The 16,522-nt window shown below is 35.2% G+C and overlaps 2 protein-coding genes across 2 annotated transcripts in view; one reads left to right on the top strand and one right to left on the bottom strand.

The window, feature by feature from the left end:
- LOC102586043 (transducin beta-like protein 3) overlaps positions 1-10,862 on the bottom strand; it is a 13,657-nt gene extending 2,795 nt beyond the window's left edge. The window contains exons 1-12 of the mRNA XM_006347528.2: positions 10,409-10,862; positions 9,724-9,906; positions 8,216-8,365; positions 7,257-7,474; positions 5,756-6,038; positions 4,725-4,859; positions 4,406-4,524; positions 3,497-3,653; positions 3,137-3,383; positions 2,963-3,039; positions 2,112-2,231; positions 1,351-1,481 (exon numbers count right to left, since the gene is read on the bottom strand). Coding sequence (XP_006347590.1) covers positions 1,351-1,481; positions 2,112-2,231; positions 2,963-3,039; positions 3,137-3,383; positions 3,497-3,653; positions 4,406-4,524; positions 4,725-4,859; positions 5,756-6,038; positions 7,257-7,474; positions 8,216-8,365; positions 9,724-9,906; positions 10,409-10,705 — 2,117 coding nt within the window. The 5' untranslated portion in view covers positions 10,706-10,862. The remainder of the gene's footprint in view (positions 1-1,350; positions 1,482-2,111; positions 2,232-2,962; positions 3,040-3,136; positions 3,384-3,496; positions 3,654-4,405; positions 4,525-4,724; positions 4,860-5,755; positions 6,039-7,256; positions 7,475-8,215; positions 8,366-9,723; positions 9,907-10,408) is intronic.
- Positions 10,863-11,810: 948 nt separating this feature from the next.
- Positions 11,811-13,708, top strand: LOC102585707 (inositol-tetrakisphosphate 1-kinase 1). Its single transcript, XM_006347527.2, has 2 exons — positions 11,811-12,543; positions 12,804-13,708. Exons 1-2 carry the CDS (start codon positions 12,196-12,198, stop codon positions 13,464-13,466), a joined length of 1,011 nt encoding a protein of 336 aa, XP_006347589.1. The 5' UTR covers positions 11,811-12,195; the 3' UTR covers positions 13,467-13,708.
- Positions 13,709-16,522: the final 2,814 nt, after the last annotated feature.

Raw genomic sequence — 16,522 nt, 5'->3', positions numbered from 1 at the left:
GGAGGAAAGAATTGATGCATTAAGGAGGAATTTTTTGTGGAATGGAGAGAAAGAATACAAAGGATTTCATTTGGTCAAATGGAAGACTGTAATTCTTTCAAAGAAACAAGGTGGGTTAGGCATTAGAAACCTGAAGAAACAGAACAAAAGCCTTATGATGAAGTGGTTGTGGAGATTTCCTAAAGAGGAGCAGGCTCTTTGGGTTAGAGTGATTCAGGCCAAGTATGAGAAGATAGATCACTGGAAAACTAAGGAAGTGACTTTTGCCTATGGTATTAGCCTATAGAGATCAATCAGAAATTTGTGGCATTGTTTCTTTCAAAGAACTAGATTCAATATAAACAATGGAAGAAAGATTTTATTTTGGGACGATAATTGGTTAGGAAATGGCAGCCTCAAACAGCTCTTTCCAGACATCTACTTGTTGAATCAGCAACATGAGGCCACTGTGCAAGAAGTTTGGTCCATCCATGGATGGAACTTAACATACAGAAGGATGATACAAGACTGGGAGGTGGATAGACTAGCTGAATTTTATGGCACCCTGGACCATTTTGGAGGATTGAAAGAGGGAGAAGACACTCTTACGTGGATTCATCACAGCAAAGGTATCTTCACAGTTAGCTCTGCCTACAAGAACCTGAATCAAATGGGGACTCAACTCAGATTTTTGCCTTGGAAGCTTATCTGGAAAGTCAAAATTCCATATAAGGTGGCAGTCTTTACTTGGTTGATAGTTAAAGAGGCGGTACTAACACAGGAGAATCTAATGAAGAGGGGAATACATATGTGTCCTAGATGTTTTTTTTGTGAGCTACAGGCAGAGACAATCAACCATCTGTTTCTTCATTGCAAGGTGGTCAGACAATTGTGGCACTTATTTACTAGCTTCAGGGGCACAAACTGGACCATGCCACAAAGGGCAAGTCAGGCTATAGAAAGCTGGAACACTGAAGGCAGTGGCAGTACAGACCAAAGCAGATGGAGAATTGTCCCAGCAGTGATTTGGTGGACCATATGGAAGGAAAGAAATATGAGATGCTTTGAGAGTATTAGTAGTCCCTTACACAGGATCAAAATGAATTGCATAATCACTTTTTGCTATTGGTGCAGTTTGGAGTATGTAGATGATCCTATAGTTGTTATAGATATCCTAGGTTCTTTGTAAGTTGAAGTAGGTTCTAGTTTTGTTTTGTTTTGAGTACTCGCAACTGTATGTAGCTCCATGATGTAAATTTGGGATCCCAGCCTTTAGTGTTGAAGATTAATACACAAAACTGTTACCTTTGTCAAAAAAAAATAGAGACATCACTGAGAAAAACAGGGGAAAAATGGATAAGTCAAGACCACCTGCAGAGTTCACGAAATAACTCTAGAAGTCTATGTGGTCTGCGAAGCTCAAATGCAATCTGAATTGCTCTTGTGTAGTCAGCATCTATTAAAGCATTTTCTAGCTCTTGACCCCTTAGAACGCCTTCCTCCTGCACAAGCAACATATTGATATCATCACATGAAGTTCTGTAATAAATTTTCAGACATAACCACATCAGAAACAAACCAGGTCTTGTTCTCCCTTAATAAATGTATGATATCATCACATGAAGTTCTGTAATAAATTTTCAGACATAACCACATCAGAAACAAACAAGGTCTTGTTCTCCCTTAATGGAAGTATAATATAATTTGAAAAAACAGCTCATAGCACCCAGCTAACTATCTCTATTTTACTGATATGGCTGTAAAACCATAGGTATCCTGAATTGTTCACAGAAATAGTTCCCAGATTCTCCCAAAAGATTTAGAAAGACAGACCAAAAGTGACAAGGTTTGTATTGTTAATCAGATAGATTAACTGCAAGTACTCCTTGAAGCAATTACAAAGCTAGAGCAAAAGCAGAGCATTCTTCAAGAAACGCTCTAGACATTTGAGAGACAAAGTCCAGCGTGATCAAGCCATTAGGACCTCACTGGGGCATAAAAACACCCATTAACAAAGAATTCATTTCTTCTGCGGAAATTATGCCACGGCAGAATTATTTTTCATCACATAACACCCACCAATGTTATTCAATGAATATCATTTCAAGAGAAAAGGTGATATAATCACTCACTTCTTTACGAAAAGCTTCCTCTTTATCTAAAGCTGTTGAGTCATGCCACAAATTGATCACTGCATCACCACCGCCAGTTGCAAGCATTTCTGTTTTCTTACCAACAGCCAGGGCCCAAATCTGGAGAGCAAATTAGAGGAGAAAACAAGATATTACTAATCCCATCTGTGTGGCAAAAATCTGAGAAGCAACTGACAAGAATTAACTAAATGAACTAGTGTCAACAACTATTCTGTGTGTAAAGCACTGAACTAGCAGACTTAGCTCACCTATCATTGTAAAGATGATGCTTACTAGAAGTAAAGGCAAAATTGTTCAGTCAAATAGACAACAAACTCTCAACAGAGAGAATTTACAATCACATTCAAAGACCTAACAATATGTGGTAACAGAATGCAGCAGCTAATGAAGTTATTTCATGCAGAGTGCATATGAAATCCAAGAATATGCTAAGTCCATAAACAGCTCTATTTGAGAACTGAATACTCAAGCTTCCTTAAGGTTTCCTCAGAGCTTCTCATCCCATTCTTCCACTTCTTTCAAATTTCAGTACCATTCTAGAAACTGCAGGTAATTTTAACTGGGGAGCCACCTTGTCGATCAACAGGCAGACACAACCTTTGCTTCTCAGTTGTCAAGAAAGTGTCAAATTCAAATAACAGTTGAAGAAAAGCATTCATCGAATCTTTGGTCATGCACTCAAATATTGTTGTATAAATATCAACGATAGCAGAGGTCAACAACCAAATTAACTGTGCTCATTAACTCAGAACAATTGGATCTTTGAGGGTAGAGATAATGTAATGCTCTTTTACAAGAAAATGATATAAATTGACATAAAATTTGAGCACCTTTTCCTCATGTTGGTCATAAGTTGCAATACACTCATTGGTCTTAACCGTCCACAACTTCACCATACAATCAGCACCTGGAGAAACGGTCATTATTTAGCAAAAACAGGCGACGAGGAACAGACAAATCAACACAAAAATAATGCTACAATGGCTTCCAGAATGTCATTTTACCGCAAGAAACAATCTGGGTGCCATGGGTGAGAAATGACGCTCTTAACACACTAGATTGATGCCCTTCAAATGTTTTCAAACATGTTCCATCAGATATTGCCCAAATTTTTATCGTCTTATCTCCAGAAGCTGTCATCACACATTGATCAACTGGTGAAAACTCCACAGACCATATCCCCCTTTTATGCCCTTTCAGTGCAACCACTGATACTAGGTCTGGAATTCTCCATATGCAAGCAGTACGATCCTAGTAATATGACAAGAACGGAAGAAAGATTTAGAAAATATACAAGCATAAGATGCAAATATGCTGCAGCTCTTCTATGCCAAGCTTTAATCAGCTGTCTCAATGTTACAAACCTGAGACCCACTGCAAACAAGACTGTCATTTGGTGCTACCGCCAAACAGTTAATATCTTTGTCATGCGCTGCTACAACTGCTTTTGCTTTCAATGTTAGAACTTCTTCATTGTTGTCAGAGACAGAATCCATATTCCATACCTTTAGAGTACGGTCACTGAAAGAATTCAGAAAGAAAGATATAATTATTAGAAGATATGATAAGGGAACACTTTAAACTATTTTTCTTCAACAATCAACATCTCGTAACAGATTTTGAGGCCTCAAAAAATGACGTATACAGTTTATAGGTAAAAATAGATGGCGTACAAATACAGGTTTATTTGCACAGAACTGGTAAAAAAGAATATCAACTCAAGTCAACAAATCCATAAGCAAACTCGATTTGGTGCTAAATCCTCATCATAGTACATACTTCAAATATCACGAAAGCAGAAGCATCATAGTGAGTAATCTATTACTAGATTAAAAAAAGTTGAGCACTGTAAGCACTGTAATTCAGAAATAATTATTGCAAAAGCTTCTAGGAGTTAGATGGGTTCATTCAAGAGCCAAATGATACATGGATCTGATCAATCTACTTCATAACATGGAGGCTCGCGTCACCAAGATGATTCAGTCACATTCACCTGTAGTTTTTTGGGGATTTGTTCTTTGTAACATAAGAGTTTTAATTCTTATAAAGAATCAACTAGAGGACAGTCATGTCAAAGTTCCTACTTGTGAGCTAAAATTCTGCAATGAAGCTGAAATAGATTTCTAGGACACATAATTTTGATTTTTTAAAAGGTCATTTATATGCTAAGTTATATTGGACAAGGTCGTTAAGATGCTGTTCTCAATACAAATTTATATGCAAAATGCAGAAGAAGGATATGCCCACTACAGTGATCAGGGATAATCATTTACCTGCTACCACTCACAAAGAAATTTCTCTGTTTCTTTGAAAAAACAACAGCGCCAACAGCTCCCATGTGACCTATGCCAACTCCAACACAAGCTTTGCTCTGGCAATCCCATAACCTAACCTATTGAAACACTAGAATCAGAATAGCAGGAAAAAAAATTATACTAATCTTCCATAGCAAAATACATATCTTGGAAACCTGGCAGATAAAGATTAAAAGCAAAAGCATGCATCAAATGCTGCATGTGTCTAAAGAGCAGAAATAGATAAGTCAGACTTTTTTTTGACAAAGGTAACAGTAAATAGATAAGTCAGACTTACAGTGTTGTCCTTGCTCCCTGTTACAATAAGCGTTCTTCCAGAGCTTGATACACAGGTATCAAGGCACAAAATAACATCAGTATGCCCAGCCAAGACATAAGAGCACGACATTGATGTAAGATCATACACTCGCACCTGTATATATGCAGTGTTTTAGCATCTCAGAAAACAGTGTAAATTTAAGAATGATGCTACGACTGCTTTATCAAAAGTAAATTCCAACTGTTACTTTGATACAGGCATCAAGGCCAATTTCTTAATCTTGCGTCACATAAAAATAAATATAAAGGAGTACTAGACTTGCATGCTTTCTCTTCAGACAGGAGGCTTTTAAAATAAATGGAGAGATAAAGAGAACAGTTTGGACTATTAGATTTAGGACACTAATTGTAACATGAAAGAATCTACTCAGTTCTTATTCATTGATATTCTTCAAAAATGTATAAAATTATAAGAACAAATTATAAAGTAAATCATTTTTGAAGCGTCCTTCCTCATTCATTCATTTAGATAAATGATAAATGTCCATGGGTTCAGTAAATATGTAAGAATAGAGGCCAAAGCAACTTTTCAATAAAAATCATTTTTACCAAAAATGCAGGCAAAACAGTAACATTTTTTTTAGGACCATTTTTCTGTCTAGCATATCAAAGTTCACATCAGTTGTGAAACAACAAATGAGAATGGAGCAGAGAGCAACGTCCTCAATATGGCTCAATGAAGGTTCAAGGCCACTTAACCAACCAAAAACTGCTGCAAAACAATTGATCAATAAATCTCATGAACATAATCCTGGTAATCCACAAATATGATATCATAACACCGTTTTGATAGCCATATTCAAATAAACAATGTTCTCCTCTATAAACCCCACACTTCATTAAAATCTAACTTTCAGCAAAATATATTCAAGGATGTCAAATGCCGAAGAGCAACTTCAAGATGGGCGGCCCACACTAACCTTGCCATTATCTGCCCTATTCTATACATCATTCAGTAATTTACACCTAGGAAAGCGTTGCAGAACTGACCTGCTCTACGCTTGTCGAAACAGCAAGGAACTGTTCCTCATCACCCAAAAATTTCATATCTACAATCTCTTCGTTGTATCCAACAAACCTCTTCCTAAGAACTAGGTTCAGACTACCTTCAGATTCCTCCGGATAATAAAGAAAAAACTGCTGGTCAGCTGTAACACAAAGTAACTCCTGACTTGCAGGCATAAGCAAAGCAGAAATAAAGCCTCTCTTTGATTCTTCATCGCCAGAGCTTACAGCAATATCGGAGGATTTCTGCTCAAAAAGGCACAGTGCCCTGTTGCACAAGCAAATTAAATGATTTAGTAATCCAAAGGATTGAAGCCAAAATATTGAACAGAGAATGCTGGGGAAGTTCTTCACACCACTAATAAATTATCTATCCAGTGATACTCACAAGTTCTGTTCGACCCTCACCATACACCTGATAATTCGGACAATTCTCGATTGAACACACTAACTACATATCCTCTCTTGCTTAATTTTTAACTTGGTTACTTTTTCATAGTTCATTTTTAGTTCATCATCCTTCCATCCTTGATCCTTCTCACAATTAGATCAATCATATACATTTTCTTAGAGTTAATCATACATTTACCATATTCTTGTATACTTTCCTCTTCAAAAAGTTCTGCAAAAAGAATCCTCATAGATTATGGAACATTGCCAAAAGAGTACTTAATCGTGCTCAGCATAGCAGACAATGTGTATAATGCATATAGCGGTTTGCTTTTCATTACCATAAATTATTTGGGTGAATTCTGTACCCAAGGGTGGTCAACCACCTTAAGGACATATCCTCTCAGGAGGAGGGGGGGAAAAGGACAATAAATTTGTTATAAATCTATCTCGCTAAACTATTTGATATATTAAATAACTTATATTCCACATTATCCAAGTCCTTTTTTTCGATAACCATGGTGTCCGGGCCAGCTAGTGCGCACTTTAACTAATTCTGCAGGATATATGCCACCTCCCACCAGCAACAACAGGTGCAGACATATGGGAAACATATTCCAAGTCCTTCTCCAATGAAGTCATTCCAAACCCTCTCTCACCAGATTTTAATTAGAACAATTAAAGTAAAGAGCCCAAAAGTTAATTATCAAGATTTTCACAAACCATGCATCTTGTTTTCACCTACTTTTTGTTTTAGATTGTCATGGACTCTTACAAAAATGCAGAAATCACATGACTGAAATGTCTACTAATAAGGCTTGGGGCATATACTGATTTATAAACTGTAAGCATTAGCATTGAAAATGTATCTCTAATTCATCATCTTCAAGAAAGTATATAACAAGAGTGGCACGTGACAAGTGGTGTTACTTTCGGCAAGAAAAATCAACCAAAAAAAGTAACACTTTCAGAAAAAATAGATTAGAGAAAGTGCTATCCGAGAAGGCAACTAAAGAGCAAAATTACTGCATCTTTCAAGCTTCGACTGGCTTAAATTTTAGATCATATTAAGAACTTTAAAGTGATTACCAAGTACCTATCAGCACTCCATATCCGAACCAATCCTCGCTCGCCAACAGTGATGAAATTAATTGATGGTACATCACTTCTCTTCTTTGTCTGTGGATATGTCAACGAAGACAGGGATGCAGCAAAAGGAGATTCTGGACCAATTATACACACTGCTTCAAGTGACTCAAACATTGGTATGGTGGTCATGCAGCCATAATCATGTAAGTTCCACAAATTTACAACCTGTCATTAGTCTTAGTATCAGAAAGTGTTTTAATTGGCACTCAAGGTGTCATCATGAAGAATAATCAGAAAAAGAAGAAAAAAGCACTTTCAAGCTGATGACTTTCAACAAAAACATTTGATTGGTAATATGCATGATAGAAGTCTCCACTAGCATGTATATAGGCCATCTAACAACTAAGATGGCATTGTTTTGGCAAACAGATAAGATTTCTGTGCCAGCATGAAAAAATCTAAGAAATTACCTGGTTCTCAGCAAGGCCAAGATATAAAAATGATTAAATTACAGCCATGCCAGAATTGGGGGGATTGGGTACACAACTCCTTGTGGATCCAATTTTTATAAGCATACCTTCACAAGTAAGTTCCCTCCAAAACGAAAAAAGGAAAAAGGAGTTTAATTCATTGTTAGGTGTATGTTCATGCCTTCTATTCTGAAAGGTGACATTTTCTTTGTTGATAACATAATATCAATCTGGAAACCCAAGATTTTTCTTTTTTGGGGGACGAATTCTGTTAGGATAGTTAGAAGCCTAAGCCAGCTTATACATTGCGTGATGCAAGCTACTACACTCTGCTTAGATTCTTGTATTCAAATTTAAAGGCCTTGAGATGAGTAAAGCTAATCTCCCTGTAGTCCACATTAGTTTATTTATGACCTCAGAAGCAATCAGGCTTTTCTCAACTTGCCCCGCTAAAATATAAAAATGGGAAAAACAGATGAGTGAAAGGAGAACATGCCTTGTCTCTCCCTGCGCTAAGCAAAGTCCATCCGTCTTCAGATATTGCCATGGAAGTGATAGCTGATTGATGTTTCTCTAGAGTTGACAGACATTTCTTACCTGTCAGATCCCAGACCCTTACAGAACCATCATCACCACCAGAAAACAGCTATAGACATACACATAAACAATGAGCCAATTAGTTCAACCAGAAGAAAAGAAGACAGAGAGAAACCAGAGACAAAAAGGGTAGAATTTAGCATGTCCACCACAACATAATTAAAAGAAACTTATTTTAGTAAATATGGGGAGCAAGTACAGCAAATGACTCAATTAACAACTACATAACAAAAGCTTCTTAATAGATAGCTACAATAAAAACGCTCAACCTCAGTGATTTGTTAGAAACAAAAACTTCACCAGCTAAATAAAGGGAGATTTTCACAACTCCTGTATTTTCATCCTCGAATTCTAATACTAGTCTAGAAAGCTCTAACATCATTAAAAAAAGAAAAGTTTACAAGACAAAAGCCCTGGCTGACATGGACTTGTTAAAGAGTCACCATTTCCAGCTGAAACAATGACAAGAGAGACCATTAGAGCATCATGAGAAAATTGGATATACATATAACAACTACTACAACACCAAAATCTCAGTTGAAGTGGACTACATGAATCTAGTATATCCATTCTTATTGTGAGGATTTATCATAATTTGACTAGTTTTTTGCTGGTGGTTGACCCTCTACAGTTTGCAACCCTCATTCTTTATCCGGGCTTAGAACCGGAAAGGTGAAATTCACAGAGGATAAGCTCAAGTGGCAAAAGGTGGAGGATTTGTGGCTTAGGTCACAGGTTCAAGCCCCACACCATGCAAAGTGAAGCCCGGTATTTAAGTGGAGAAGGGTAGAGGGGCGGGCCCATTATCCACCGAGTTTAGAAGGCTGTGATTGGTCCAAAGGGCGGGTCACAGACGGATTTCTCGGTTATCAAAAAAAAAATAATGATGTGCAATGGATATCCATATCAATTTTATTTTTTTTAAAATGACACAATAAAATCTAGGAGGATGAATCAACTTCCTTGATGTGCAATTTGTAATTTAAAAAATGAATGTTCCAGTGACAATGGATGATATTATTTTCACAACGGTATAGATATTTCATTTGCCTTGACGTACTCATGTTGAGTAATTGTACACAGGCTTGATACTTTTGAGTATTATCACTAAAGTTAGCTAAATGATGCCCTCAGTCATACGGTATAGTTATACACACTCGTATTGGCAATGTAGCAGTAGCTGGGTCCATGTAGCACAGTAAATGCTTCCAATCCTCAAATATGTTCAAAGGAAGCACAAAATAAATCATGGCAAAGAAAAAGGAATACGGGAAGCCCCAATGAACCAGGAAATAAACACTCTACCCTGGTATAACTATGTAAGCAGAAAGCTGAAAAAATGTGATTCTTTTACATGTTCAATATGACAAGAAAGCAAGCCAATAACTATAACAATCCAAATCTCACCAGCAGCCTATTCGGGTCAGGATGAAACATAATGCTGGTGACAACCCCCTTGTGACCTTTGAAATAATGAGTGCAGAAGCCTCCATCGACATCCCACACAAGAACTTTCCTGTCAGCCCCAGCTGTCACCAGCAATCCACCTGATGCATCGCTAGCCATGCCCATTACAGGTCCTTCATGCCCCTGTAAAAGACACATGTCAACATTCAAGTTAGAAAGAACAGCAAATACTGTGCTAGCTATCCCACCTACTAACAACTTGTTTAGATGGTTGTTACTCATTGTATTTTGTCGTTAGTCTAAATACAATGTTTGTTTTGATTGTTGCTTAAATTTTATTCTATCGTACGGATGAAAAGTCTCATTTTGAGTAATAATTGATTTGGTGTGATCGCTTCCTTGTGTTACTACATTTTTCTCATTTTATCTTTACTTATTATTCAATACTTTTTATAGTAGCTCTCTACTAAATACCCTTTTCTTGTAGGTTTATTATTCAAATTATTGATGTATGACATTAGGTATAACGGGAAAACGATATAATCTATCTAAAGGTTGTTTTCACTAAACAATACAGTATGATACAATACATTCCCTAATCCAGACAACAACTAGACCAGTTCAATTCCCCTACTCAATACCTTGTATCATAAACAAGTAAAGCTAAAAACTTCAAGATTATTACCTTCCAGGAGCGTATGCATTCCAGCGTGGAAAGGTCCCAAACTCTAATCTGTCGGCTATGACTAGCAGAAAAGAGGATATTATTATTAGGGCTAAGAGCAAGAGCTGTCACTGCTTCAGAATCACCCTCTATTGTAGATTTTATCGAAGCGTTTGATAAATCGACAATCTTTATCTTTTCATCACACGCACATACAAGAAACGATTCATCTGAAGCAACCGCATAAGGCCCACCAGTATAAAACTGCTGCAAAGACTGCACACACTTGTAACTCTTCTTCAATGATACTGACGCCATTTTAGTATCTTTCTTCCTCTTGTTTTGGGGCAGCGAAATTCACGAACACCACCCACTATGTGTAAATTGTGAAGATTTGTGTGCCAGTTCTCTGAAAGAGCGTTGAAGGGCGGAGCAGGGACAGGGTTTAGGGTTTTAGAGGTTTATAGAATTTTGTCCTTCTGTTTTTTTTAATTATAAATGTCACGTTATCCTTTTTCAAAAATGTTTTTTATACACTATAGTAAAAAAAAAAAAAAAAAACTTATTAATTCACTTTTATTTCTCTACAATAAATATTTACTTTATTTAAGATTAAGGGTAAGGAAATCTGGTTGGTATTTGAATAATTTTACATAACTAACAAATACTGGTTTGAACTCTTTAAATTTACAAATCTATGCTATGTAATCAAGTAGGGTTACTTTTAAGATCACTTAATATTAAAGGCGAATTAATTTTATCTTAATTTTATAAAATAACACATATTTCAAGAGAAATATTTTTAGTTTTCATAACTAAGATGAAAGGGTATTTTTTTAGTATAGATGAGGATGTGATCTTAAACCTTTTGTGTTACGATAGATTATTATATAATGAGTAATCACGTGACTTGTGATGCAACACGAGTGGTTGATGTCTCCCTCCTCAACTAGGATGTCTTTTTTAGTCCCACATCAACTCGTTAACAATAGTATGATTTTATTATTATTATGATTTGGATAATTCTCATCTTATGGATTAATTTGTAGTTTGGTATGACCAAAGTCGATTTTCTTAAAGTGTGTTAGTACAATCTGAATAAATAGCTCTCGTGGGTGCATCTTTAAAGATCTAGATATGTGGCCACTCTTGCCCATTTATTAGACAGTAAAGAGTGGTCAGTCGAATATTCTTTATTGAAAAATTATATTATATATATAAAAGATTAAATAAAGTGTATTAGACTAAAAGTTATTTTGAAACTTTTTAACTTGTAAGAATATATTCCGCTTAAAAGATTGGTAACATGCAAACACATTACCTGGCCACCAAGTGTAATTTTTTTCCGTTTTTCTTTTAAACGAAGATATGAGCATGTAGTCTGCTTTTCAGTATTCGCATTTACACTTGTACTTTTTGAAAATAAAGCTAAGTACCAATTTTATATCGTCATGTTCTCTATTTTTGCTTATTCTAAATTATACACTTTGTAATCAAAGCTATTAATTTTCTATTGCTATGTTTCTTTGTTGCAACTTGTAACATAGATAGAAACTTCAATTTGATCGCAATTATAGGTCAAACATTTTAATTTTAAGTATGAGTATTTAGACACTTCAACTTATTTTTATAACATAGAAATCTCCACAAATATAAAATTAAGTTGGAGGTCATATTTTATATTCAAATACCATTAGCATGTTGTGCATTGACTCATAATCCCTCTGTTTTAGCTTCTTTTCATTGCATCATTTCTTGGCTTTTCATCTCTCATTCTCAACAACTATTCATTTGTGGTGCAGCTAACCATGTCTGAATCACTAGCAGGAAAGAGGTTTCTTATCGGTTACGCTCTTTCATCTCAAAAGATCAACACCTTTATGAAAGATTCTCTGGTCATTCATGCCCGAGATCGAGGCGTTGATCTCATCCCCATCGATCTCGACAAGCCATTGATCGAACAAGGTCCCTTCGACTGCGTCATTCACAAGCTATATGACACAGAGTGGAGGAAACAGCTCGAAGAATTCTCCCTCCAGAGCCCTACTACACTCATAATTGACCCTGTAAATGCCGTCGAGAAGCTCCAGAATCGAGTCTCTATGCTCGAATTCGTCAACGAATTGAAAATCGAGCATCTCGAAACTCCTTTACAGGTTTTCTTTAATTCTATTACGTTGGAGAGAATTTAGGAGGAAAGGGGGAATTTTTCAATTGAACCTCCCTTGTTATAGCCAAAATCCACCTATGAGAGTTGGGAAAGTGAGAGTATGCGGATTCAGAATTTAAGTTTATAGATTCTGAATTTGAAAACACGACAGTTTACAGAGTTCGAAATTAGTTATTTATGCATTTTTAGTATCTAGAGATTCGTATCGATACCTCTAGATTGTAATCTTCAATAATTGCTTTGCAGGTTTTCGTTTCGGACGATTCATCGGAATCTCTGCAGGACGCTATGACTCGTGAGGGCTTGAAGTTTCCCCTAATTGCCAAGCCGTTGATAGCAGATGGCGCTGCGAATTCACACCAATTGTCTTTAATCCTAAACCAAAAAGGATTAACAAAATTAAACCCTCCAATTGTACTACAGGAATTCGTGAACCACGGTGGAGTCATTTTCAAAGTTTATGTAGCAGGAGATCACGTGAAATGCGTGAAAAGGAAGTCACTAACCGATATCTCTGAAGAAAAACTGAACACTAGCACCTCAGAGAATTACCAGGTATCAAATTTTTCTGCTCAAAATCAGAGCGATCACGAGAATTTTGCAGAGCTCATCAAGGCGGCAGAAATGCCGCCTTTGAGCTTTGTAAACGAAGTGGCTAATCGGATGAGGGATGCTCTGAAGCTGCATCTATTTAACTTTGATATGCTAAGGGACAGTAGAATTGGAACTCGATATCTTGTAATTGATGTCAATTACTTCCCTGGTTATGCTAAGATGCCCCAATTCGAGACTGTGCTGACTGATTTCTTCATTGATATTGCACACCAGAAGCGAAACAGAGAGAGTGGTGACTCGGACCAGATGGAGAATAAGACCAAGGATGCAGATTCGAATAGAAACAATCTATAACTAGGCTGATTATGATTTGTTTTCAAGCGAATCGAAGTGACAAATGACTGAATTGATTCTAATCATTAGACTTTACTGTTTTAATACGCATGCATGTAAGTGACCACATGAGTGGTTTACGTCTCCCTTCTCCACATCAACTTTTTAGGAATATGATTTGGATAATTTTCACCTTGTGAACTGATTTTTGAAGTTGGGTATGACCAAAGTTTGATCTTTTAACATGTGTTAGGACGAATAAATGGCCCTCAATGGTAAAGGATATTAGGTACTCCATATAAAAAAAATAAAAACATTACGCGGTTAAATAAATTCATACTACTTAATTACTCAGCATAGTTATAGTTTGCTATAATTATCACTCGCGACTAACATTCACTATTAATTATGTGGGCTGACTTCGAGTTTGTATAATTAACCATGTATGTATAATTCGTCATATTTGTATAATTCACTACAAACAATTATTCGTTTGATTTGTATTTGTATATGACGTTGATTTCCTTTGATTTTTCAGTTTTGTCACCATATACATTCAATCTTTTTGTGTATAACTTTTTAAAGTTTGTATAAACATGTAGTTTTCGAATTTTGTATAACTGTATGTTTATGTTTGTATCAATTCGTTATTTCGAGTTTTATTATATTTGTATAATTCTAGACTTTATATTACTCAATTATACAAAAACACGTGAATTATACAAACATATCCGCAAATTATATAAACTATATGCGAATTATACAAATTATTGCCATCTCTCACTCGCATTTTTCCTCCCTCTCCCAATCTCGCTCACCTCTCTCCTCCCTTTCCCAATCTCACTTGCCATATATACAAATACATATGTATAATATACAATTATCTAACCGATATACATATACAATTCGCCTCTCTCCTCCCTCTCCCAATCTCGCTCACTACTCTCCTCCCTATAACATGTAGCTACGAATCGTAATTAGCAATCTATAACTATGAAGTATAATTAGACTATTTTTAAGTAGCTATATGCGAAAGTTGCTAAAAAAAATAAGGTGTATAGGCTAAAAAGATATTTTGAAACCTTTAACTTGTGAGAATATGTTCCGTGTAAAGATTCGTTACATGTAAACACATTACCTGGCCAACCAAATGTAATATTTTTTTTTTCTTTTAAACAAAGATTTGAACATGTAGTCTGCTTTTCAGTATTCGCATTTACACAAAATAAAGCCAAGTACGAAATTTTATATTGCCATGTTCGCTTCTTTTGCTTATTCTAAATTATACGCTTTCTAATCCAAACGCCCGTCTCACGTCCCAGCCTTTTGAAATACTGGTTGTAACTTACAACGTAGATAGACACTATAATTTGATCTCAATTATCAGTGAACACTCTAACGTATACAATGACCATATATTTTTCATAGAAAGTCACTCGACTTTCTTTTTAACCTTAAAGTCACTCAACTAATATTTCTTTCATAGAAAGCTACCCAACAAATAGTTTCTTTCGCATAAAGTCACTTAACTTTCTTTTATAACCTCAAAGTCGCTTAACTATGAATATTCTACCTACAAAGTCATCCAACAATTGATATTTCATTTAGAAAGTCAGCCCACCAATTACATTTTTTTAAATACAGTTTTTGTTTTCAATTATTTTAAAAAAAAAAATAAGATGCTCATTTTTATATTTTATTAAATTTTATTTAACTAAAGTTTTTGTTTTAAACTAATTTATTTTAAAAAAAAATAAGATGCTCATTTTAGTTATTTTATTGAAACATAATTTTTTTTTGGACTAATTTCTTTAGAAATACTAAAATACTTATTTGAATTGTTTTATTAAATTTTGTTGGAATACAAGTTTTATTTTAATTTTAAAAAAAATAATGTAATGCTTCCAGCTCTAGTAATGGTGTATGCTAATGGAATGCATCATTTTCAATTTCTTTAAAAAAACGCTACAGCCTGAACCTTATTGTTTTTGTATTAATAGTTATCATCTCTTTAAAGAGATTGGTTAAACTTAAAAATTGTATATCAATAAAACTTAAATGAATATTTTATTATTTAAAAAAATAGTTAAATAGTAATAGTATTTCAGCTAAATTTAATGAAAAAATATTTAAATTGGTTAGGTGATTTTTAAAATAAAATAACAATAGTTAAGTGACAGATAAAATATTCATATAGTTAAATGACTTTGAGATAATAAAAGAAAGTTAAGTGACTTTCGGTGTAAATAACTATTAGTTGAGTGACTTTGAGTTAAAATACTCTATTTCCATGTATCTCTCAGGGTCATAAATCATCATCAAACAAGACGATTCAGCGAGAAGAGAAGTTCTTCGAGGGGTCACGAATCAAGTTTCATCCTCTTTGCCTATCGATCAGCTAAAGATTCCAATCAGTAAGGATCGTCTTCTTCGAACTAATTAGCTTGATTCTGAATCAGTAAGGATCGTCGTCTTCGATCTATTTAGCTTAATTCTAAATAAGTAAAGATATCTTCACAGATCTATTTTTTGTAATTGTAGTTCGATTGATTTAAATGGTAAAATTGGGGAGTTCAATTGATCTATTTAAGCTTGATTGTAGTCAATTGATTCAAATGGTAAATTGGGAGTTCCATAGATCTTTTCTAAATAAGTAAAGATATCTGTGAAGATATCTTCACAGATCTATTTTTTGTAATTGTAGTTCGATTGATTTAAATGGTAAATTGGGAGTTCAATTGATCTATTTAAGCTTGATTGTAGTCAATTGATTCAAATGGTAAATTGGGAGTTCCATAGATCTTTACTTATTTAAATGGTAAACTGGGAGTCCCATAAATTGGGGGAAAAAAGATTAACCTAATGCTTTTGTACTGGGAGCATTTGCTGTTTACATTCATATTCCTAGTTCCAGGATGTAATTTTTTTCTTTCCTCGATGAATGGACAAATTGTACAAATTTCCTGTTTCAGATATGAGTAATGTTTGTGCAACATGCGGATTTACTGTTCCAACTGAAGCAGGCTGGGTGAGTATTTTGATGGACCATGTTTCCAAGTGCAAGAAAGGAACTAAGG

The sequence above is a fragment of the Solanum tuberosum genome, unplaced genomic scaffold, assembly GCF_000226075.1.
Source record: "Solanum tuberosum cultivar DM 1-3 516 R44 unplaced genomic scaffold, SolTub_3.0 scf00093, whole genome shotgun sequence".
NCBI classification, from domain to species: Eukaryota; Viridiplantae; Streptophyta; class Magnoliopsida; order Solanales; family Solanaceae; genus Solanum; species Solanum tuberosum.
The sequence above is the reverse complement of the archived record's forward strand: the minus strand, read 5'-3'. Positions and strand labels throughout refer to the sequence as shown.

Coding starts and splice junctions, on each gene's coding strand:
- LOC102585707 (XM_006347527.2), top strand. CDS start 12,196: ATGTCTGAATCACTAGCAGGAAAGAGGTTTCTTATCGGTTACGCTCTT. Junction 12,544..12,803: donor ATCTCGAAACTCCTTTACAG/GTTTTCTTTAAT, acceptor ATTGCTTTGCAG/GTTTTCGTTTCGGACGATTC.